The 25,359-nt window shown below is 39.1% G+C and overlaps 1 protein-coding gene across 4 annotated transcripts in view; it reads right to left on the bottom strand.

The window, feature by feature from the left end:
• Nucleotides 1–25,359, bottom strand: part of tub (TUB bipartite transcription factor) — a 51,627-nt gene that overhangs the window by 17,559 nt on the left and 8,709 nt on the right. For 2 of the 4 annotated variants that reach the window (XM_061710389.1, XM_061710413.1), the window contains exons 1-2: nt 11,840–12,233; nt 1,476–1,527 (exon numbers count right to left, since the gene is read on the bottom strand). In XM_061710389.1, coding sequence (XP_061566373.1) covers nt 1,476–1,519 — 44 coding nt within the window. In that variant the 5' untranslated portion in view covers nt 1,520–1,527; nt 11,840–12,233. Of the gene's footprint in view, nt 1–1,475; nt 1,528–11,839; nt 12,234–25,359 lie in introns of those variants that run through there. The other 2 variants (XM_061710397.1, XM_061710405.1) reach the window with 1 other exon arrangement.

The raw sequence follows: 25,359 nt of genomic DNA, 5'->3' as shown, positions 1-25,359 counted from the left end.
ACTCAGGGATGTACTCGTCCATCATCCAAGCCAAGGTCACTGAGGCAGTTCAGAAGCTCCTCAGTGGCAGGGCGGGGTGGATAAGATTCACTCTGAGCACCTCAAGTCTCTGGATGTTCCGGGGCTGTGTTGGTTGACACGCCTCTGCAACATTGCATGGAAGAAAGGGACAGTGACGCTGGAGTGGCAACAGAATGAGAATGTGTTCCAACCTCCCTGGGAAAGTCTACGCCAGGGTACTGGAGAGGAAAATACGGCTTATGGTCAAACCTCGGAGTCAAGAGGAACAATGCGGTTTTCGTCCCTGTGGTGGAACACTGGACCAGCTGTATACCCTCCGCAGGGTGCTTGGGAATTTGCCCAACCAGTCCACATGTGCCCTCTTGGATCTGGAGAAGGCATTTGACCGTGTCCCTCATGCCATTCTGTGGGGGACGCTCAGTGAGTATGGGGTCCGGGGCCCTCTGTTAAGGGCTGCTCGGTCTCTGTATGATCAGAGCAGGAATTTGGTTCGCATTGCCGGCAGTAAGTTAGACTTGTTCCCAGTGCTTGTTGGACTTCGGCAGGGCTGCCCTTTGTCACTGGTTCTGTTCATAATTTTTATGGACTGGATTTCTAGGCGTAGCCAGGGGCCGGAGGGGATCCAGTTTGGGAACCACAGGATTTCATCTCTGCTTTTTGCAGATGATGTTGTCCTGTTGGCTTCATCGGACCGGGACCTTCAGCGTATGCTGGGCGGTTCGAAGCCGGGTGCGACGCGGCAGGGATGAGAATCAGCACCTCCAAGACTGAGGCCATGGTTGTCCACCGGGAAAGTGTGGCATGCCTTCTCCAGGTGGGTGGAGAAGTCCTGCCTCAGGTGGAGGAGTTCAAGTATCTTGCGGTCTTGTTCACGAGCGAGGGAAAGATGGAGCGTGAGATTGACAGACGGATTGGTGCAGCGTCCACAGTTATGCGGCCGGTGTACCGGACCGTCGGGGTGAAGAAAGAGCTGAGTCAAAAGGCGAAGCTCTCGATTTACTGGTCAATCTACGCTCCCACCCTCACCTATGGTCATGAACTTTGGGTAGTGACCGAAAGGACAAGATCGCGGATACAAGCGGCCGAGATGAGTTTCCTCCGCAGGGTGGCTGGACGCTCCCCTTAGAGATAGGGTGAGAAGCTCAGTCACTCGGGAGGAGCTCGGAGACGAGCAGCTGCTCCTTCACATTGACAGGAGTCAGCTGAGGTGGCTTGGGCATCAGTATCGTATGGCTCCTGGACGCCTCCCTAGAGAGGTGTTCCAGGCCACAGGACACGCTGGAGAGACTATGTATCTCAGCTGGCCTGGGAACATCTCAGACTCCCCCTCGGAAAAGCTGGAGGAAGTGTCTGGGGTGAGGGAAGTCTGGGTGTCTCTGTTAAGACTACTGCCCCTGCGACCCGGTAACGGATAAGCGGCAGAAAATGGATGGTTGGAGGAAGACAAGACTCACCTGTCTGTCCAGCTTCTGCTGCCGGAGGTTGGTGCCTTCATCATCTAAAGTGCTGCAAAGAAAAACACACACAATAATGAGGTTAAATTTAAATTCAGTTCAGGTCAATACAAAGGAAAATTATATTGTTCAATCATATAATTAAGTTGTAAAAAGTTACACAGTTTGTATTATAAAGCCTCCTTTGTTGTGGTCTGTTCTGCAGCAAATCTGAGGAAGTCCCTGACACCAGACCCTGGTGTTCACTTTCTTTGTTATGAGAAAGATGCATTGTTGTAAGTTATGTTTTTGATGTTAAGCATTATTCCTCATTGCAAAATCAACCCCGGAACAGTCTTCAGCATAGCACCCATCCATCCTTCCATTTCCCTCCGGTTAGCCAAGGTAGGGTCGCGGGGGCAGTAGCCGAAGCATCGGAGACCCAGGCTTCCCTTTCTGCAGCCACTTTGTCCATCAGGGGGGATCCCAAGGTATTCCCAGGCCAGCCAAGAGATACAGTCCCTCCAGCGTGTCCTGGGTCTCCTACCTGTGGGACATGCCCGGAAGACCTCACCAGGGAGGCATCCAGGAGGGGTCCTCAGCAGATGCCAGACCCACCTCATCTAGCTCCTCTCAATGCAGAGGAGCAGCTGCTCTACTCTGACCCCATCCTGGAAGACTGAGCTTCTCACCCTATCTCTGAGGGAGAACCCGGACACCCTGCAGAGGAAACTCATTTCCACCGCTTGTATCAGTGATTTCGTTCTTTCAGTCACTACCCACAGCTCGTGACCACAGGTGAGGGTAGGAACGTAGACCGACTGGTAAATTGAGAGCTTTGCCTTTCGGCTCAGCTTCTTCCTCACTACGACAGATTGTTGCAGAGCCTCATCCCTGCGGATGCCACCCTAATTCCATCGACCTCCCACTCAATTCCTCCCTCACTCGTGAACAAGACCTCAAGATACTTGAACTCCTCCACATGGGGCAGTATCTGATTTCCGACCTGGAGAGGGCACTCCACCTTTGTCCGACTGAGGACCATGGCCTCGGATTTGGAGGTGCTGATTCTCATCCCAGTCGACTCACAAACTGCTCACAAGTTGCGAACCGCTCCAGCATAGCCCTAGATTTCTTTATTGCTCAATTATCTTTGAATCACTGGCTCTGATGTTTCTGCTTCAAAGAATGACAGCAAATAAAACTCCTCTCTCAACCACAAGCTTAAAGAAAAATTATATAAATAATAGGATGGGAATTAAAAATATTGATAACCTCCAGGGTTGTTTGCAATGTTTCTGGAATATTAAACATGGTTCAAGGGGTAAATATGTTTGTAATCATGTTAACATGTAAATGTGTTTATTTTTTTATATCAAAATAGATCAAATAGATTTATCTAACATTAAAATGTATCACCACATTATAGGCTGCGTGCAATCTTTAGAGGACAATTTAAGACAAGACTCTACAGCTGATCTTTTCTCCATGTTTTTGTGTTTCATCTGCTCTGCATGGCTCCACTGTGTGTCGTCTGCCCTTATTCGCCAACAGCACGCAGCACAGTAGAGGAGGAACAAGCAACAAGATACCCAACTTTTATGTTCAGCCTGATAACATAAAAGCTTCCCAACGATTTTTAACACACTTCAGTCTGATCGTTTTCTGTGACCTTTGATAAAAAAGGTACTGTTTTTTTCTTTTCCTGCCCAAAATAAAATAAATAAAAACACTTCAGCAGCACTGATAAAAGAAAAACCTCCTTTATTAGAAGAGTGTAATAGCTTCTTCACATCGGCATGAGAAAAGGTAATAACAGAGGGAGCCACAGCTAATTACAACCCCAGTTCCAAAAAATTTGGGGGACTGTGTAAAAGGTAAGTATGTAAATAATGCAATCATTTGCATGTATTTTATTCACAATATAACATAAAATACCAAATTTTGAAAGTAAGGTACTGCACCATTACATGAAAACTATTTGCTAATTCTGCATCTTCAGATTGGTGAAACAAGTTCAGAATAATGTTTCTCAAAGCAACATTGTGAAGACTGGATCTTTCCTCAGCAGTACAAAATAACATCAAAAGACTGAAAGAACCTGGAGAACGCATTCAACACAATGATGAAAATCAATATTAGATGGTGAATACAGCGATCTTCAGGCCCTCAGTCTGCGTTGCATTAAAAACAGGTTTGATTCTCAGAAGAAAAAACCTGCTAAGGAAAACTTTCAGAGATCAAACTGTCTGAGGGCATATTTGTTTCATGCCATCCGGAAAAGCAGATTAAAGCTTCATCATGCAAAAAATTAATGTGAAATTTATGTGAACATGAACTTGGAGCACTGCTGTCCTCTCTTGGCCAAAGCTCATTAAAAAAAGACTAATGTAAGGTGCAAAACTGCCCCCTGGTCAGACATCAAAATTAAATTCTTTATTTATTGTTTTTTATCGTGGAGTTAAAACTTAAGTCTACTGGAGTTGTCATTAGTGCTCAGTTCAAAAGCCTGCATCTCTGATAGTACACAAGTGGATTAATGTCTGTGGAATAGGGAGCTTGCACATCTGAAGAAAGAAGGAAATATTAATGCTGAAGGGTATACATAGGTTTTAGGGCAGCATATATTTAGTACCACTGAACATCTTTATGAAGTGCCCATCCATCTTTAACCAAGGGACTGTTGGACTGGCCTACCTGTCCAGACCTTTCACCAACCAAAAACTTTTTTTTCTCCACTAAGAAGTCAAAAAGACTCAAGACTGCTGAGCAGCTTGAATCCTGTTCCAGACAAAACTTGAACAAATCACTCTCCCAAAACTCCTGCTACTGGTTTAGTATTTGTTGTGATGAAGGGATGACTCACAGTAGTAAAGCTCACCCTAGAGATATTTCGGGGTTTTTGAGAGGTGTTGCTGCAAGTTAAAAGTTCAAATATTTCCTAATTTGAAATATGTTGGATGTTTTCTATGGTCTACTATGAATATAATCTAGGTTTATGAAATTTACAAACCATTATATTCCGTTTTTAATCAAAATTTTACACGCTAACCTATATAACACTTGGATATATAGGACCACCTTCATGAGGATTGAGGATTATGTGCTAAACGTTCCCCTCATATATTTTTAAGGCATAGAGGATTATTTTTAAGGAAATATAATATAATGTACAAAGATTATATTTAGGAATGCAATTAGGGCTCTTAAAAATAATTTGAACTAAATTGTTGCTCTGAAGTGGCAACATATGGAGATGACCCCCACTTTAACTTTTTACCCTTTGATGTCGTTTCATCCTTTAACATCTTTCTGGTTGTAGAAGCAAACTGTTATCCATCACAGAGCTTGCAGCTGGGAAGGCAACAAGGCTTGTCACATCTGATCAAGTTAAACTGCGGTAGAAAAGCAGAGCACTTGGAAAAGCCCATGCAGGTACATGGAGGACACACAAAGTCCACATAGGAAAAAGTCTTAAACCTTGAATCTTGTGCATCGTTTTGCTCGATTAGAACAAAAACCTAAATCAGCAGCCTGTTTTTATCTTATTCATCATCATACCAAAAAAAAGAAATGATAATTAATTTTTCTGAAAACAGTGCACCAAAATGAATTTTACTTTTACTTTCAGGTCTCACTTTTATTGCTTCACATGAGTAGAAGCAAAAAAAGGATAACAATAAAATAGAGATGACAAACATTAAATCTGCTATTTATCACTTCACATAGTGACATTTTTCCACAAATCTACAGCTGAAATTATGAAATAGATAAGATATCCTATGAATCATTTATGTCGCTGCTTTCATTATATCATGGATGTCTGAATTTCATTGGCTCTAGAAATGATTAAATTAGTTAAAGAGTCAGTTTTTCAATTTTACATCCACATTGCACCATTTTTAATTCATCCATTTTAATCACCTGTTTTTATCATTTGAGTTTGATTACTGCCGCTTCTCACTTCACACTCAAAATCCAATAATCTAATCTAATTTCATGGCCGTGAATGTTTGTTTTCAATTAGCTGTGTTAACTGAATAAAAAGGCGTTTTGACAGCAGTGTATTCTTATGTTAACTAGAGTTCACAACAATAATAGGAATACAGACAAATACAGTTTTAGGATGGAAATTGATTTTCTGAGCCATACGCTCATTATCAAATGGGGGGGAAAGCGCAGTCTCTCCTTCAGAGACCTTCCAAAAAATCTTCCAAAAGTATAATTTTTAAGGTGAAAAGAAAGTGTTAGGCGTCATGAATGACTGTGACTAAAGGAACAGGTGCCGACGTCCCCAAAGATTAACAAAACAAATGACAATGCTGCAGCGTTTTAATCCACACCTAATATAGAGCATTGCTTAACTTATTATTATTATTATGTAGGTTTTATGCAGTGTTATCTATGAAGTATGGGTGCATGATTTGAGGGTTTAATTTCAATTGTCAGTGCTACTATAGTGGATGAGTTATCAACGCCAACCTCTCATACCCTCCTGAATGCTGCATCTTTCTACCGTCCATATGCACAGCGAGCTCCCTCCAATTCGCCCTGTTGCCTTCCTGAAGCATCAGTAAAAGCAGTGCCACTTTTATTAAGCACTCTGGCTGAACTGCATTAGACGACAGAAAACTGCTGGCCACTGTATCAATACAAACTAAATCTTACTCACACGTCATTCTATCAGTATTAGATTCCTTGCCGAGGTTATTTTGTTGGTGTTTCATGTTGGTGTGTCTGATGCTGCTCTGAATTTATTTACTGACATTTTTTTCTCTATGCAGCATATTTGATGATACATTGCAAATAAAATGTGAAGTTAAAAGTAAAATATAGATTAGCTCCATACCTACAGATTGGAGACACTTCTAATCTTAGTCTGTACAACAATTTTCACGTTATGCTGTCCTGAAAACAACTGCAGGAATGCTAGTGCTGACCTGAGCAAAGTAGGATTTGCTGGAATACCCAGATATAATACAATGAGTAGCAGAGTACAGGCAGTGCTGGAGAACTGCATGTCTATATTTCAGAGAGACTTCAGAAAGCTAGGCTCTGCTTCTCTCTACACCATAAATACAAACATGGCCATAAATTAATAGACTAAGCTTTTCCATCTATATGCAGGAGCGTATGCCAGCTTTCATCTAATAAGAGGCAGGGTACGGAAGTCACCAATCCATCAGAAAGCCACACAAAGACAAATAAGATAAACAATCATCCATTCTAATAAAGGTTCCTGTGGTAAATTAACAATCACCAATCAATCCAACATGCACACTTTCGGTGCAGAGGAGGTCAGAGGACTCATAGAAAACCTATACAGACATGGGAGAACATGCAAACTCCACAGCTGAGATTTGATCAGGAAGCTTCATGCTGTGAGGTGACGGTGCAATCCACCAGACGGCCATGTTGCATAACGACCTCCAAAAGCACATCTCCAGCACAGAATCCCCCAAAATGCACACATGAACAACAACAAGAGGGAAAGTCTAAAACAAATATTCTGTGCATTCCACAGAAAATGTATTGTACAAAAGAGTTTCTGTGTAAATTCCACTATTTATCATTTTCAAGTCCACCTCACAGTCCGGGCTAAACATGAGGAGACCACATTTTTTATTCGTCTATTTTAGTTGTTCCTGATTAAGCAGCTTTAGATTTAAATTAACTTTCTATATACAGTACATATGCTGTACTGGCCTGAGAGTTTGACTATCTGTTACTGTTACTTGAACATGGAGGATTAAGTCAAACCCAGAATGGGTAAACAAGCAGACATCAAGCACAGCACAATGACAACTAATCCACTTATGAATGTATTTGTGACAGCATGTGTTTCACAAACAAAGTTAGAATTTGACAGATGCCAGTCTTTTTTCTCAGTAACATTGTTAACCCTCCCTCCCCCAGCCAGGAACGGCATTTAATTCCTGTCTGGCCTTTTCCTGTATCGTTGTTTTTGTAAAACAAGCTTTCTTTCTGATGGACACTAAGCAGACTTTAAATCAGAAACACTAAAATGCAGGACCTCGCTCGTCCCAGTTTCTGTGGGGAATCAAAGGCTCAAAGATCTTTCTTCTGACCTCCATGGTGCATGACTAAAGTTTACAAAAATAACGTTTACCGAGAGTGAATAGAACCACCAGATAGATAAAGATATTTATTCATTTCAAGTGTTTGTTTCCCATATCTACCCTTGTCTTTAGAGCTTTTAATTATTGGTGAGTAACTCACCCATTGTCCCTTGAGCACTTGAGGCTGATCATCTCAGAGACCTCTATGGCTTCTATTTAGAGAGATTTATACAGATGAGCCGCAGTAAGATCGAGGATGAAAGACAGCGAGGCAGAGGTGTCTCCTGACGTATGATGACGTATGATCACCATGAATTATACAAAAGGAAAAAAAAAGCTTTGTTTTGCATTTGATAATACAGATTATGAGCAGTGGAGTTGTTCTGATACTGACACCAGTATAGGAAACACTCACCAATACTGCTGAAAATAAGGGTATCTGTATCAGTATTTACATATGTGCACCATCTGACACCATGTCATTTTTTTCTAAAACAATATCCAAATATTTCATGCAAATTCTTGTGTTGTCACCAGGCGAGTTTTGGGATGGAGCTAGTTATCTATTAATTATGTTGGCAATTATTATTATAGCTTTATTATTTTAGTCTGGTAATTACCACCAGAAAAACTGTGACATTCTTACTATGCAAGGCAGCGTTTTTTTTAGGGGTGGCACATAAATAGCTCGAAATAAAACGGGCAACCGTATTAAACATTCAAGGAGACATCACATGATGAAGCACAAGTTTATCTGATCAAAAGGAAAGAGGGAGCAGAGTTTATTTTTCAGAAATTCCCCAAAGAAAAGCTACAAAGCCAGAGCAAAGATTGAAGAATTTACTGTCCTAGTTAACATTTGATATTAGCTATAAGGAGTGTAGCCAATCAGCTCAAAGACAGAGATTTGGAGCCTCAATTTGTTCAACTGTCAAAATATAAATACCTTTTTACCTTACACATATTTGTGGCTGCACTTTAAATTTAATTCCTGTTGTTTTTTCTGTCTAATAGATATAGTTTTTTTAATGTTCGATCAAATGCAGATGAAAACAAGACTTCTCAGCTAATTCTGGCATACTTTATGATGTGCACGTCCCTTTCAAATAGATAAACAAAAAAACTAAATGTTTAATTTCTCATGATGAAAATAAAAGAAAAAAACTAAAAGCGGTATTGGATCAGTACTCCATATGGGCCGATACCCAAGCCCCAGGTATGGGAATCAGTATTGGAGGGAAATAAGCTGAATCAGTACAGCTTCTGATGTGTATTTAGAACACGTACCTTTTTTCATCAATTGTTATATGTGCATTATATATATATATATATATATATATATATATATATATATATATATATATATATACCTGACAAGGAACAATTGATGTGACATGCAGAAATGTTTGTTCATGTGCTGAAAACATGCAGTAAAGGGAAATCAAAGGCTGTGTCCCTGCAGAGACCTGGCTCCCTCACAGCTTGATGGGCAGGCCGCTCTTCACTCAAACAAGTGGGCCGAGTAAGGATGGACACGCAATGTTTGCCAGACGTAGTTTTTTTGTTTGTTTTTTTGTTTGTTTTTTTGTTTGTTTCATAACATTTTAACTGTTGATGTTTTGGGTCATGACATCACCAGTGTTTTTGCTGCTATATACATGTTGAACGTAAATTCATAAAATGCTAAATAAGAATTGTATGACTCATCATCAGACTAGATAACATTTTACTGTAACTCTTGGTCTTATCCAGATTTAATAAACATTGTTATTCATTATCAATAATAATTTTCTAAAAACCTTCACGTCCAATGTCATACATCCCCACCAGAAGAAGAAATATGCTGGATACTCCTGACAGCTACACAGCCTGCCCACGCTCTCCTATGTCCATATTTCCCAGCTTCTACCATTTTACTGTCAGATGATAAAAGATTCATGTTGTTTTTCATTTGAATCGCCTCACAGCTATAAGGTTCCCAGTTTGAATCTGAGCCAAGGCCTTTCTCTGTGGTAGCTGCCAGGGTTGGGTTTTGGGTTTTCCCCAGCTGCTCTGGCTTCTTCCCACAGTTAAAAGACATTGAGTGTGAGTGTTGTTTGACCTGTTCGTCTCTGTGTGGCTATGAGATAAACAGTCCAGGGTGTATTTGTTTGTTTCATTTTTTTCTTTAGCAAAGGGTGACACATCAGGAGCACAGAGCAATAAAAATGTATTTCCCACTCACTTTCTGTGACACATGCAGACAAACAGAGCATTCCATGTCTGCAATCAGTGGGATCAAATCTGTGAATAGGCATTAGGTTGGAAGATAATCGCACAGACAGACCTACACTAGCACATGTCAGACAGCTCCGTATCGTGTGGAGAGGCTCTTGCCACTCTTGCCCTGCGTGACAATGATAGGTTTACAGGTAGCTTTATGATCCCTTAAAGGAGGCTATTCATTTGAGCCAAAGTAAAATGGAATTGATTAGTAAAGTGACCTCGTGAAACACTTAGAAATTGATTTACTGACAAACCTCAAAAACGAAAGCTGTGTGGGAAACTATAAGAAACACAGTGAAAAAGCTTCAAGTCTGCAACATTTACAGAACTTTTGGACATGCTGTGCTGCAATCCCACATTGTTGGAAACTTGGAAATTTTAACAGTGCTTGGTTGCAAATTTTGATTTGCCTGTAAGTGTATTCGTGAAATTACAAGGATTAATTTTGTGGAATCAGCGTAGAAACCATCTGTATTACTCTTAATATTTGTTAAACAAAAATTTAAAAAGAGATTGATTTATAAACACTTAAATTACTTTGACGTTTAAATTAAAACAACTATTGACAGGTGTCATTGGTTGATACAAAAGTGGGATTCATTTGCACGCCACAGTCTGATGCAAATTGACCTTGGATGTAAAAATTTACACTTAATGACAAACCTAACAAATTTTCTTTTACTTACCAACCCTAGGTTAAAATATCTGAATCTTATAAAAACAAAACAGCGGTGAGATACATTCTTGACAACAAAACAATTCCAGCACCTCTGTTGTCAAGAACTAACCATGGCATCTCTCCTCCTTGAGTTATTCTGTCAGAGACAAAAAAGATAATACAAAAGATCCAGCCCTCCACTGCTGGGATGCAAAACTAGAAAATTGCCTCACCACAGGAGAATAAGTGTGCATCAAAGCTTGTTTCTTTGCTGATGTGCATGGTTGTGAGATGTGCTCTTCTTATTCACTGATTCCTATGACCGCGTGCACTGTAAATCTTCATGCAATGGCAGAGCAACAGAGAGTAACTATTTCCTGAAACTCGGCACAGAAACTCATGCATTTTTAATGGCTGCTTCATGTGATTAAAAAGAAAAAAAGCTCATTAACAAAACCATAACTCTCTCTGCCCTGTAACTGCTACTTTAGTGTTCACATCATTTTTGTATTCCAGCATTCATTCTCAGCTTTTACCAAATCTCTTTGGTAATCAGGTCAAATTACTGGATTACCAAATAAATACACAATTTTTGTTCAGAGTGTTATTTCATAGGCACTACCTAAAGACAGTTGTCTTAATGCTTCTTGAATTAAATTAAATACCACACAGATGATTTTGTCGTAATGCAAGTCTCATTCTGAAATTTGTAGATTGCCACCGTATCTTATAGCAACCATGAGCCAATCACATCAAAGGAAGCAGGGGAAACCATGGTGATGGGTATTCAATCAGAGGAGAGAGCCAGCAGCATTGGTACTGCGCTCGAAATGATTATAGCAGATAGTTTCACAACGAGAGTCTGTAAGCTCATTCATGCTCCATTTTATTCAATTGTTATTTCCAAAAATATTTCTTTTCATCGGCTACAAGTGGCAGGACTGTTTCATCAGTATGGTCCAGCAACTCTCACTGTGGCACACATGCATGCAGTTATACATGTGAAGCATTGAATCTATGACATCCCAATGAAACTATACCAATCCAATAAGACAATTTAACACCAATTAAAAAAATGTACAAGGAAAGATTATATTAAATGTATCTAAAATCCAGGAATTAATGTCATATTTACGATAACCTAAACCATGAATGCATATGAGCAGCACTTTTTCAGCTAAACATTGCTTGAAAAACATTATATTTTTAACACTAGATAGTTTGATTTATTTAATGACTTTAATAATCACCTTGTCAGTCCGATCGCCTGTCAGACACTCACACAACTGAACACATGCTCAGATAGATATAGATACATGCAAACTGTCTCCAAAGACGAATGCTGTGTTCTTCCTCGTGTTCCCTGGAATATGGTACAGTACCTGTAGGGGATCCAGTCGGAGGAGTGTTTGGAGCTCATTATGTATCAGCTGCTGCCTTACTGCGAGGCTAACGGCCTGCGACAGCACCAGCACAAGTGGCTACGGGGTCTGAGGACGGCAATCACAGCCACAGAACCCACAGCGCCTGTTCATCTTCTTCATGCAATCCTGTATTCCCAGGCTGCCGGTGTCTCTTTGTATGTCCTCTAACTATGGAGCAGCAGATGACTAACAATCCAGTCAGACAGCCACACTATTCACTCTTGCACAGGGAGCACATGAAATAGTCGTTTTCTTCTCTTCCATGTGTATGCTTTGAGTCAATGCCTCTCCTCTTCTCTTCTCTCATCCACCGCCTCTGCTCCTTCTTTACCCTGGCTCTCTTCCCTCACGCTAACTCTGTAGCCTCTGTCTAAATCTCCCTCCGTTTCTTTCCCTTTAAATCCCCCCTCCCCTTCCTCCTTCTCCATCCAAATCTCACCCTCTGCCACTTTGCCCAATCTGTCTTCCGTTATCTCTCGTGCAGCATCACCTGCCGCAGCGACAGCAGGATCTTGAGCAAAAAAAATAGAGAAAAGGTGTAGAGAATGTCCTCTGCCTAGCCACTTTGACGCTCCTTTAGTGCTATTTCGGTACAGTGCCACCCACTCATTCTAGTGCTACCCTTCACTCACACAAACACACCCTTTCTGTCTGCACACTGCATCTTTCTTGCACACTATTCATGCTGCGCGAAGCATGCCAAGCAGGGAGTCAGATGTGTTTTCTGAGCCATAATTTATTTATTCTCTTAGAAGAAGCATTAGCATATCAGTGTGCCTACTAGTGCTAAAAGCCTTTAATTCAACACACTCTACGGCCAGACAAAGCCACCCTGTGATAGTGCCACAGCTCTAAACCTCTCTCACACATCTGCTTCCGCCCTCCTTCTGCCGTCCTTCACTGTCACCACACAAACACACATCACTCACTGTGTTCTCAGGGTTATTCAGGAGTCCATCTATAGGCAATTAAACCAAGCGGCTTCCTTGTGATGACTCGGGTTTACAATGAGTCATTCATGGGTGATCTATACATGGTGATATGGGAATCACCTGCAGCACTTCTGAACATGCATCTATGATAGGTACAGATGAATGCACGCTGTCTACTTCTGACTGCAGGACCTCCAACAGGCAGCAAAATATTTTAGTAGCCACATCCCAGTGTGTGCACACACACATAAACAGTCAGATGTAATGGTGAAGGCATTTTGAAAGTTTCCAAAATTTAGAACATGAAGTTTATTCTCTTAAAGGTCACGTTCAGGTCTGATTGGAAACAAACTTACATGGTACAGCTGCAACATTAATAGCTGATAATGTTCAGAATAACAAAAAACTGAGTTAGTGATCCACTTCAAATGTTGACTGCTGTAGATCCACTATCAAGGGCAATCAAGCATTTTACCTCAATGCAGGCTAAGAAATAAGTATGAAAAATAGAGTCTAACCTGCCAAATGAAGCACAAGGGAAAACATAACAGCAGTACAACTAAATGAGTGATAGCCCATTCAGGAAGAAGGGATTTTAAATTACAGACAAACGTGTTAGACAGAACATGATAAAACAACTTTAAATACATTTCATACAAAAACCAACAGAAAAAATAATTTAGGTAATGTACCTTATTTAATTCATTTATATTACCTTTTATCATAACAGTCTGTATTCCTTCTGAATAAAGTGCTGACAGAAATTTTGTATTGGATATATTTGAAAGATGACTGGAAAACGTTGTGATTACCATGTAATGGAAAATGCCAAGATAAACTAATCGGTTAGTTGCAGCAAACCATGAAAACAAATAGTAATTGTTTTTTTCTGGAGCAAAGACAAACATCCCTATAGAGCTGCTAGAAAATTGTGTAGCTTTTGCTGTAAATCAGGAAAGTCAGATTCCTTCTGCAGGCTTTCTTGGAGTAACAGATAATCCTCAGAGTTAACACAGCATTTAAGAAACAGGGAGTGGGCTTGACTAGCTAAGGATAGTGTACAAAGTCTTCATATCATATAAATTCTGCTTTTCTGGCCAAGACACTGATTCCCTACCCCTATTTACTGTCATATATTTAATTTAAAGATTAAATTTATATCTATCTCTAATAAGGTGGGTCAGTACAAACAAATATGCAGATTTCATATTAGCGTTAAACCTTTCTTTTGTTGTGTATCATTTGTTATCCTGAAAGTCATAGGATAAAGAACCAGGCACTCCATGGAGGAACAGGTGTAAGCACAGCACCCTCTTAAATTATTTATAGCAAACGGAGGACTTTGAAGTTTGGCTTTGGTCATGGGAGACATAGAAGTGAGTGGGAGACTTTATTCTTTCATTCCTTCCTCCTTTAATTCTGTCCCTTTGGCCTTACAACCATTGCAACATTTAATCGGCAAATGATGAGATCTCTTTTAGAAAATTCAATTAATTTTTTTTTCTCCCCGAATTCAGAGGTTATACAGTCTTCCCCAGAGGCATGTTATGTTGGTAACAGAAGCCCAGCTGCACCAGTAATTATAATAATGGACCTAGCATTGAAGGCACACTGATATGAAAATGGATATCTGGCTTATGTCGCCTGTCTTCGTCATACAGAAACCTGATCAGCTTTGCATACATAACATGTGCCTGCTGATAAGATGCTTTTCCCTGTCTGGGTTAGTGTGCTGAATATCTGCATATTTTTTTCTGTAATACATCAACCAAAACCATGCTGATGCACATATCAAACAGTTTTGGCAGGAACCACATCCAGTAAAGAAACTGTTTCCAAAAGACAGCATGACTGACCAGATGCACAGGAACGATTTTTTGCACCTATCATATGAATATTCAGTGGCGTGCCCTTCTTTGGAAGACACAGCTTGTACAGTTGTATAGTAGCTTTCAACAGACTGGAACGTGGCTCCTTGCTCTGATATTGCTCTTTGATAGGGCAGGTTAATTCAGAAAGAAAATTAAACAAAACCTCTTACCGACATAATCTTGCCATTTCAATTTTTTACTCGCTGTGTAGCGCATTACTTACCGTGATCATTATTTTGAAAACTAATTTTTAAGACTAAAGGGTGAACTTTTTTACATGTACATTTCACATTATGTGTTTTCATTTTAATTTTTCTTCAGTTTTCTTCTTCTTCCATTATTCAATAAATGACCACAAATTGTTAATGTGTATGTGTGTTTTTCTTTACCTATTTTCTACGCACCAAGATCTGTTTTTATTAGTTACAGTTCTAATATTGAGCATTTTACAGCAAAAACATTGTCAGTAATCCTAGATGGAAAAAAATATCTTATTTAGTTGTAATCGAGATAAAATGTTGAATTCATCATATCGATTTCAGGTCATTTAGCTCAGCATTACTCTGTGTTCTAACTTATGAAGTTATACATATACAACTTAGTTCATATTAACTATTACAACATGCATTAGAGCTAGCAATGTTTTTTTTCTCTCTTATTTTAATAGAATGTACACGTTGCATGTGTTTTTACTAGTTCTATTGTTAAATTCATGAATTAAAAAACATCATACCCAAGATACCAACAAGAACAAGAGCAAACGGTTCATGCCTGTTTTCCATTATTTCCTGAATGCACCATTAATTTAACAAAAAAGAAAAGAAAACGAAGAAAGTTAGTGACGTAAAAAAAAAGAAAAAACACCTTTTACTTTCACTGCCCTACAAATTAAAGTGGAAGACGGTTGTAGTTCTCTCTTGAATAAGGAGACCGTTATGACATGTTGAGTTGTGAAGTGAGGTGAGACCTTTGAAGGAGGCAGTCGAGGCTCAGCTTGGGAGTGAGTCACCGATTGGATCCATATTACGTCACATCGCTCACAGGAGCTGCTTTACCTCAGAGACTGGACCTGGGCCAAGCCATCATGTCAGCAATGTGTTTGTGTAAGCTACAAGACCATGTCTGCACTAGATTTGAGAGGATGGGTGGTGTTTGATAACACGTTAAATTATGCATACACAAACCAGCTGGGGACTGAATCAGCTACACTAGATACCAGATATTGCTACAACTTGTGAATAAGGTCGACTTGAAGTCCCGAAAGTAAAGAGTGATGGAAGCTTACACATACTTGGCCACTCTAAATATTATTTTTCTGTAAAACCATGCGGTTAAAGTTGGAAAAGTGTGCCAGCCTGTTGAGATTAGCATTACATTTTTATTTGTTTATTTTTTTCTTTTGCATGATTAAAATTCCTGCACAGGACTACCATTAGACATGTTTTTGTTGCTTGAAAGCATATGCAAACTGCCAGAGACAGTCTTCTTGAAAATGCTGGGTCATAGTCAGTTAATGTTAAAGGAAGTAGATGCTATATCAATCTAGGGAAGAAAAAAAACCTTAAAAAACAGATTTTATCACAAAAGGAGAAGAAAAAGCTCTTTTATGTCTACAATCAGTGGATGATACTCCATACCCACTCGTGTGAAAGTTGTCTTCCCACAGATATTTGAACATTTGAGAGTCGGTCCATGAAGGCTGTGAGGGTTTTGTTTTTTTTTAAATAAATCGTAAAATCGATGTAATTTTAAGCATGGCTATAAATCTTCCAGAACGCGAGACAGAGCCTGTGTGTGTTTCAGTGTTTGGCCTTAAGCCTAAAAAAGATAAACAATTATAATGAACACATACGGCATGAAAATAAGCACAAGCCAAACATTCAATTATGTTTTTTTAAGATACCTCTTCCTTTGTTATCTTAGCATCTGTCATCACAACGAACATAAACTTTGCTAAAGAATCAGCAAGTGGATGAATCCCACCCGGACACGTGCACGCCGATGAATGCAAATACACATGCACAGTTCTTGTACCATCAGAGGGCATGCATAAAACATGATTTGGATTAGAAAATGTCACGCTGGATGAAACAGTGTCCCAGTGTCCCAGTGAGGCAACTGGATGGACTGCTTGAAAAACTCCCCCAAGTTCCTCTGCAACCACTATCCCATAATAATGCTGTATTGACTTGTGTCATTCCGTTAATATACTTTGTGCTTTTTGGTACTACATGCATACAAGGATGTTTGCACATACTGGCTACACTTCTGTGTGTATTACCATTTTTTTGACATGCATATGTCGAACAAAAGATAGTAACACCATAAACCAGATTAATCAGCACAAATGTAAGAGGTTAAATATCTAAATATAGACTGATCAGACATGGATACTTTAAATTAAGTTAACATGATGTTCATCCCTATTACACTGCTAGCTACGTAAATAAAATGTAAATCTGTATCCCTTTTTTATCCCCCAAAAAATTTGAAAGATGAGATTCAACAACATTAGACCAACATTTACAAAGTCCACCGTGGGAATGCACACCTCTGCCAAAATTAAATAAAAGATTCTGGATCCAAATCTGGGTCTGCACAAAAATTTAAACTTAGTTTCAAAGCTGGACAGTGCGTCAACTCTGGTAAAGTTTCCATCCAAATCTTCCAAATAAGTAATCCTGCAGATACACAAAACAAGCACAACAAACCAACCAAAGAAGCCTTATAAGAAGTGCTAATAAGATCTTTGCTAAACATTACTAATTCTCCTTTACGAACACTCAGAGAACATAATCGATACCCAGGGTGGTGCTTTAAACAAAGGCTATATGTTTAGAGCCCTGCATTCCAGGCTCCCATTACCAACCACTTGTATCCAAGGGCAACAGACAAAGATGAACATCTCAGTATAACAAGAGCCACAAAGCCCAATATGGATGAGTCATCGCCCACATTTTTCCTCTGTATACACAGATGTGTTTAGATTCCAGGGCAGCATAAGTGTGGCTTAAATGTCCAGTGTAATTTTCCAACCATTAAAATTGCAGTCAAATATATGTCTTGTTAAAGGTGTATCAACATTTTTTTCAGAACAAAATCCCTGGCAGGAATGTTCTATGCCATAAAAAGCATTTAATTTTATTTCTGAGGTTGTTGCTCTGCCTTTGGTTAATGGAAAGGATAGATCTGTATCCTACCACACAACTTACGCATATGCATACCTCACATCCTACTGACAGAACGACAGTCGAAAGAAACAGATAATGACAGTGTCATCTAGTCTGGTGCTGTACAGTGTGTGAGTCCTGGATCTATCTTTAGAGGATTACTGTATATGCATGACGTGACTCACTTTTTTTTTTGGCTGTTTTTGCTCATAATTATGTCTTCTTTATCTTTTACTGTAATTAGTTCTAGCAGTTCTAGCTGCATGTGCAGCCGCCATCTCAAGCTCATTAACCTCTTTGTAACAACATACAGCAATTAATTTGAGATAAAAAGCAAGAAGCAGTGACTGAAAAGGATTGTAGATTTTTCTGAGTTGTTTCATTTTCTGGTCTTCATTTTATTCCTTACACTCTACATTTCCAAGAAAAATAAAATTGACCATATCTTCTTGACTCAGATGAGGGAGAAAAGTTTTGAATTCTTTGTATAAGATAAAATAAAAAAGAGAGAGAGTTCTTTTCTGTAGCGTGAGCTAGTGTTGTATGTGACACTTCCTAACTCACTGTCTTTGTCTTTGCGATGAGGCAACTGCTGTTGTACTTGTCTGCATCACACACTGCCTTTCCTGCTGGTTCACTTCTGTCGCCATGGCAACAGTGGAGACTAACTATCATTTAAAACTCAAAGATAGGTTTTTTAACCATAATTACTTAACTCGGGAAAACAAGCATGTACAAATACAAACGCATTACCATCTAGTCAGTTGTCATAGCTGTGATTGATTTAAACCTAACTGTGCTGCAGTAAACTTTGCTGTTGAAGTAAGTGGAAGTGTTGTCTTTGTTCATCCAACAGGGGGCAGTATTTAAAGGCTAGAGAAATGTGTAGTGATACCTCATGAACACATGGAGGCGACATATAACAGCACAAGCTTTACATATCCTGCCTCACACTTGCTTGAGCAGCAGCAGCTTCACACTGCGAGGGGGGGGATGATGGAATAAAAAAATAACAAATAAATAAATACAAGAACATGTAAAAAAAACATACACTGAAAAATTATATCTGGTATTTTTCAGTGTATACATTTCTCCTCCTATTTGCAAAGCTGTGCTGGATCAATCAAAGTACAGTATGATAGTGTTAATACTATAGCATAGTATATTCCAGGCTTTCAGTCTTCATCAGTAAACATGATGAAATAACTGTGAAAATGAGTGCAGTGCTTCTTATTTAACATCCATTGCTTTTCCTCCACTTTGTGAGTCTGTGTATGAATGTGTTCATGTTGCCATCTTTCTGTTTTGCTAATGTGAGAAAAATATTTAATTCCCTGAATCATAACAGAAAAAAGCACTCAGCTTGTGATGTGATCACCCCACCCACTACTGACTCATATGATTGAAATATTTTGATCAAAATTGACATCTGTGTCTGTTCCTTCCTTGGATGTGGAGGTACTGTGTCACTACATCTGTCAACAAACACAGACAAGCAGTCAGAGAGACAGACAGTGTTTAAAGTTCCCTTGATGATAGCTGAGAACTACAATGGGCGAATCATAAAATAAATTTAAAAAAAAGACTATTGCAATGACACACACACAGGCTCACAACACAGCTACATTATCCTGTCTGGTACTGTGTATTTTTAAACCTTGACTGTCAATTTATACAGTGAAAAAAGTCATTAAATGAACAGATGTTCGACTCAGTAAAAGAAAAACTGCTGAAAGGAATATAAGAGTGCAAACTCTGTGGAATTGCTCCAGTTAATTCAAGACTCTTTTTAAAGCAGAAATGCAGTGAATCCGATTTCAAATATTCCCTCAGGTCTCACCTGCCGAATTTAAAAGTTGAATCAATTGCATAGATTAACTTAATGAACCATGGCAGACAGAAAAGCCTGCAGGCTCTGTGTGCTACTGTTTTTGTTTTTAGCCTTTTAACCTATACGTAATATTAGAACACTGAACACCCTCACAGGGTGACGCTGTTGGAAGCGGTGGATTAATTTTTGTTGTCTCAAATGTTTTAGTTGTTGTTAATCCACAATTTGTTTTTGCCATACTGTCTGTAAAATCTCAACAACATACCCCCAGTGACTGCCTCATCATGTATTATAAACTTCTAAGATGATGCAATTACTGTTTCCACTTCTCCCATAAATAAATTAATACACAAACACATAAATGAATAAAGAGAATCATTTTGAAGGCTGTGTATATGATGCACGTACTGAACAAAAAACATATCAGCCATTATTGGCCGATGTCAGAAACCAGTACTGGTCAGAGATCAGGGGATCACAGAAAAAAAGCGTCCAATTCCGAACACCAGCAAGTAAAATGGTGCATCTCTACTTTTTACTATAAAAGAGAAATGGAAATGGCTCTTCCTCCTGCACAGCACTGTACTCCAGACAAATCCTCAGTTCATTTGATCCTCATAAAGCCTAATCAGGCAGATAATACAATACATCTTGCTAAAACGTGGATGTGGAAACAACAGGTACATGCAAATGAATGCTGTCCCTGATAAGATCTGACTCCCATGTTCCTGTTGCAGCAGCTGCCTCCTTATTGAACTGTTCAAAGTAATTCTCCAACTATCCACTAATCACACTTTATATGTCTTCTGCTCCCTTTTAATACTGTATAAATCAATAATCAAGGCATTGTTACATATTCAAGAGAAACAGCACAGCCAGTTATGGGATTGACAGTTGTTCCAGTTTAACCAATAACATACCAACGCCTTACAAATATAAGTATATACTAAGTATATACTATACTATAAGTATATACATAAGTAACGGAGAAAAACCTGACAGAAAATGTGTGGTGAAAATAAATTGTCATATGGTAAATTATGATGTGAAACCACAGAGGAAAAGCTGAGTACAGAAAAATACAGTGCAGTTGCTTTCTACTGACTTGGATGACTGAGATTTAAAACACTATGTAAACCATTAAATCAGGACGTCCTAATAAAATAAATGCTGTGTAAGCATTTGTTATGACCGGCTCGCAGGTCATTTTTGCTTTAACATATATAAAGTGGTCTCCCCTCAGCCTGCCAACTCAGAGAAGGAGGAAAGCAACCAAATTCTGCAGTGTCTGTACAGCCGCCCGGATGAGCCGTCCAGTGTGATGTGGCTTCTACGAGCCGTTCAGATTCTGCTCCCTTTCGTTACGTGATGAAAATGCGATTTACATAGGTTGGCCTCCGGTGCGTGAAACCACGCCCACAACTAACTCTGCGGGCCTGAGCCGTAGCGGTGTATCGCGTCATTCAGGCACCCAATCAACACAGTGCCTCATTATCATAGCCCCGCCCACTCAGAATCCCTCATAGAGAATGAGGTTAGAGAATGGGAAGATAAAGACATGGCTCAGAGCCTGAATTTCTAATTTATTTAGCAAAAAAAATCAAAAGCTTGTTTTTAAGACATTCAAGGCCTGTTTAAAATAGGTATTAGATGCCATAATAGGTCCCCTTTAAGATTAAGGAATTGAAGTTTATTAAAGGAAAATGCAAAAAATAACTAAAATGGGGTGTGGAGAATCAGAATCAGTCTCAGTGGAGGTGCATGGCTGCAATGAGAAATAGGAGGTGCATGTTGCAGTGTTAAAACAAGGGACGGCAACACAACAAAGAAAAGGTGGTGATGGCAGAGGCCACCCTGGCATTTGGGCTTAAGTAATGTGGCCAGGTAAACTGTAAAAAGTAAAGTAAACTGTACCTGTACAGTACAGGTATAGGTAAACTGTACCTGTACCTGCACTGGCCAGGTGCTCCACATTACTCATCAGGTTTGGCTCCACCCATCTAAGGACCTGCGGGACAAACACACACAGTACACAACACAAACCATAGCAGGCCCTGGGTCACAGCATTCAGTAGAAATGAACATATTTCTCAATTATTATCTTCTCCCTGTGAAAGCCAAGAAAAAAATAAACAAAGAAATATTTCAAAAAATCATCCTTCATGACTAATCTTCATTGTGTGTAAAACCCTGACAGTAGCAGAGCACTCTATGTACTGACTTCTTAGAACATCAAGAAGTACTATACAACGAGAAGCTGAGTCATCTGCCATCGGACTCTTCTCTTTCATTTATGCCACTGTGGATTTCTCTGAACGAGTAACGGTGGGTGTCCTTGTGGAGATGGGAATGTGTATGGTTAGTGTAGAGCGCTTTGGCCTCCAATTGGTTTGAGGCTTTTTCTGAAGCGCTTGTGTGACAAATCAAGCAATGGTGTCATAATGAAGCCAAAGTAAAATAAATATTTGAATAATAGTTTAGCTACTGATCCACTATGTATTTCTTAATCAATGGAACTTGACAAATTATCCCATGGTTTTTCACCATAGCAACGAGCTCCAGGGGCATCACCTACACACATCCACAAATGAAACAGGGCTGCACAGGACTGAACGGAGAGGACTAAAACAAACAAATCTTCTTCTTTCTGCTCTCTTTTCATTCACAATTTAGGAACGTTTGTGTTTGGATTGAATTGTTTGTTTTATTTTTCAACGAAATAAAGAATAAAATGAAAATGAAATGAAAATGAAATACCAACAGGGAGTGAAATCAAAACAGTTTACATTTCTAAGGCTTTATATTCTGAAAGCAAATTCAATTCAAACCAAACCTTTATCAAAAAAGGTTGAAAAACTGCATAAATACATTTTAACATAATTAAATGTTTCATGGAATCTGGAGTTGTTTCAGTGCATAAAAGGCAAAGGTGCAAGCATGTGCAGGATAACCAGGATCACCCGGTCAGCCCTGTATTGAGAGCCATCATTCGTCAGAACCACATGGACAAGTACCGGTATATATTTTTGAAATTACCAATGCCACAAATAATTTTACAGTGCAAAAAAGAAGCCTTTTACTGTGCAGTGGCAGTGTGAACGTCTCTGGTCTTGGGGACATTTAAGCAGCAGAATTGTGGTGGGATAGATCAGTATTCCAGAGCTGAAAGACAGAGGAGTACAGTACTAATATGTCCTGTGGGAAATGCCCTACCAGTTGACAGTTTTACTGCTGTTGCTGTCTATCAGAACTCAAAGTCAGTGACTGGATAGAAGACTTTAAAAATAGTTTTGAAAATTATTTTTTATAAATAGGACCAATTTGAGACCTCTGCAAATATTCCTGTTTTTATTTCCTTGGAGTTTTTAAAAGTTATATCTATTTTATGTAATTATAAAATATATAACCTTTTCATAAAAGTGATGCTGTCATCACAACTGCCTGCAGAGAGATTTGTCTCCCTGGTAACCAAGATTATTCAGGAGAAACAACACAAAATGCGAAGTCATTCATGGTCATTTAACACACTCCCACAACCAGCATGTCACAGTCTGATGCTTAGTCAGAAGACTTTGGTTTTGTTTTTAACACAGTGGAGAATAGGGGACTTTAGACATTTAACAAGACATTTAACGAGTTACAGACCCTTTTTTTTCCACTTAATGCTTTTGCTTAATTCCTTATACTTATTCACTTTCGTACCTTGTTAGGGATCAAAAGTACTTAAATAAGATTAGCCATTATAAGCACTTGGTTAGGACAGTCCTCAACAAGCATCAACATGTGATTATCTGGGGGTAATTTTGTGCACTCTTTCAGACCAGGTTATGACTCTTTTTTATATTTTCAATATGGAATTAAATCCGTTCTGTTGACCTCAGCAGCACTGGCTCTTCATCTAAACAAAGCAGTACTCCCATGGTGTGTGCCATTACACATTATTTGTGCAAATCTTTTACTGTTTTTGTCTTGGAGTAGAGTAACCACCTGTTCAAGAACTGGATTGCCACTTTGTTGGAGATTCTTGCTCCAAAAGCACACCTGCTGCTGAAAGGGCAATTCAACACTAATCTGCTTTGATGTGAAGGGGAACCAACAGCCTCTCCTGTTTTAATCAGACACCAAAGACATCAAAGTGACATGGCTACGGACAGTGTTGCATTACTTAATAGTGTTTCTGACTTACAGTATGAAAGGAGGCAATGCTATTCCTTTCACAAAAGTGCAGTTACAAGTCTAATTTTAGATGGAATTAAAAAAAGAAAAGAATCCACCCAAATTTAGACAGTCATTTGGGGGGAATTAAGAAAATATAAATTTCTATGTCTTTTTTACATTATACATTATGTACAGTATCTTGTATGCATAATGTATACGTATAATGTATACATCTCTACATCTTTGAACTGTCACCTCAGCACAATCTCAGAGTGCAAAGACTTTTTTTAGATGCTTCAGGTTTGGATTTTACTGAGGCAATTGCATGTATAGTATACAACATTCACGTACTAAGAGAATCCATCCATTACCCATACCTGCTGCTTCCTGTTCAGGGTCAAAGGATCTTCTGGAGTTTGCAAAGAGCTTTGAGTTGGAAGATTTGTCCAGCTCTTTGCATGACTCAGCACTGAGAGAGCTGCCTGCACTTGTGCCAAAATGATACCATGATGGTGAATTTTAAGACCTAGTTTTGCTGTATAAAATGACTGTTGTGTGGGGTGGGAAGGGGAAAAAGAAAATGTATATAATCTAGCACTAGCATGGCAGCACCTGTGTCCAACTGGACTCTCAGCAGTCTGACCAGCACTTATCCAGCTGGACCCTCCTATGGGATTTCTTACTCGTGTTGTTCTCTAAGATGTAAGTCCATTTGGATAAAAGCGTATATATATATATATATATATATATATATATATATATATATATATATATATAAGGGCAATTTTTATCAACTCTCTGAGAACACCAACTGACCAAAACACAGACATGTATGTTGCATAAAACTTCCTGGACCTTTGCACGTGCTGTCGGCTCCATGTGTCATCTGCATTGTAAAAGATCCAGATTTAGCCACAGAGGCCATTCAGCTCGCTTCACTTCCCTGACAATGATTTCCTTTTTACCTACGGAGGGATTGGCTGCAACTGTACCCTCACAAACCATCACTTGTTTTCAGTCGGAAAAGCTATGAATTTTCCATTTACTTTTCTCTCCATCTACCTGCTAAATTGACCATCTTTTCTGGTTTTGTTGCCAGCAATTTATCATTCAAAATATGGCCATGCTGTTGAATTATTTAAAAGAATCCTTTTTGAAGTAAAAAAATATTACATGAGATTAAAAATGTGTGGCCCTGCGTTAACTTCTTATTATGGTGGTGGATACAGGGTAGCAATGTCATCTTTCTTTTTTTAACACCATTTCAGACAATTCATTGTTTTCATTTGTTTTTGTATTCCTTTATTATACCCATTTTATCTTAGCAATGCATGTTTTTCTCTCTCATTCTTCATCTGCCATACCAGTGCAGGACACAGCTAGGCAAAGAGACACTCTGGCACACCAGATTACTATAAAAAAAGATGCTAATGATATTATAGCACCCTTAATACATGGCCTAACACTTGTTTATCCACTTATTTTATTTAATACTGTTTCCAATATGTCGTCCTGT

The sequence above is a fragment of the Cololabis saira genome, chromosome 2 (assembly GCF_033807715.1).
Source record: "Cololabis saira isolate AMF1-May2022 chromosome 2, fColSai1.1, whole genome shotgun sequence".
Classification (NCBI taxonomy): domain Eukaryota; kingdom Metazoa; phylum Chordata; class Actinopteri; order Beloniformes; family Belonidae; genus Cololabis; species Cololabis saira.
Note: the sequence above shows the minus strand (reverse complement) of the source record. Positions and strands in the feature narration are given on the sequence as shown.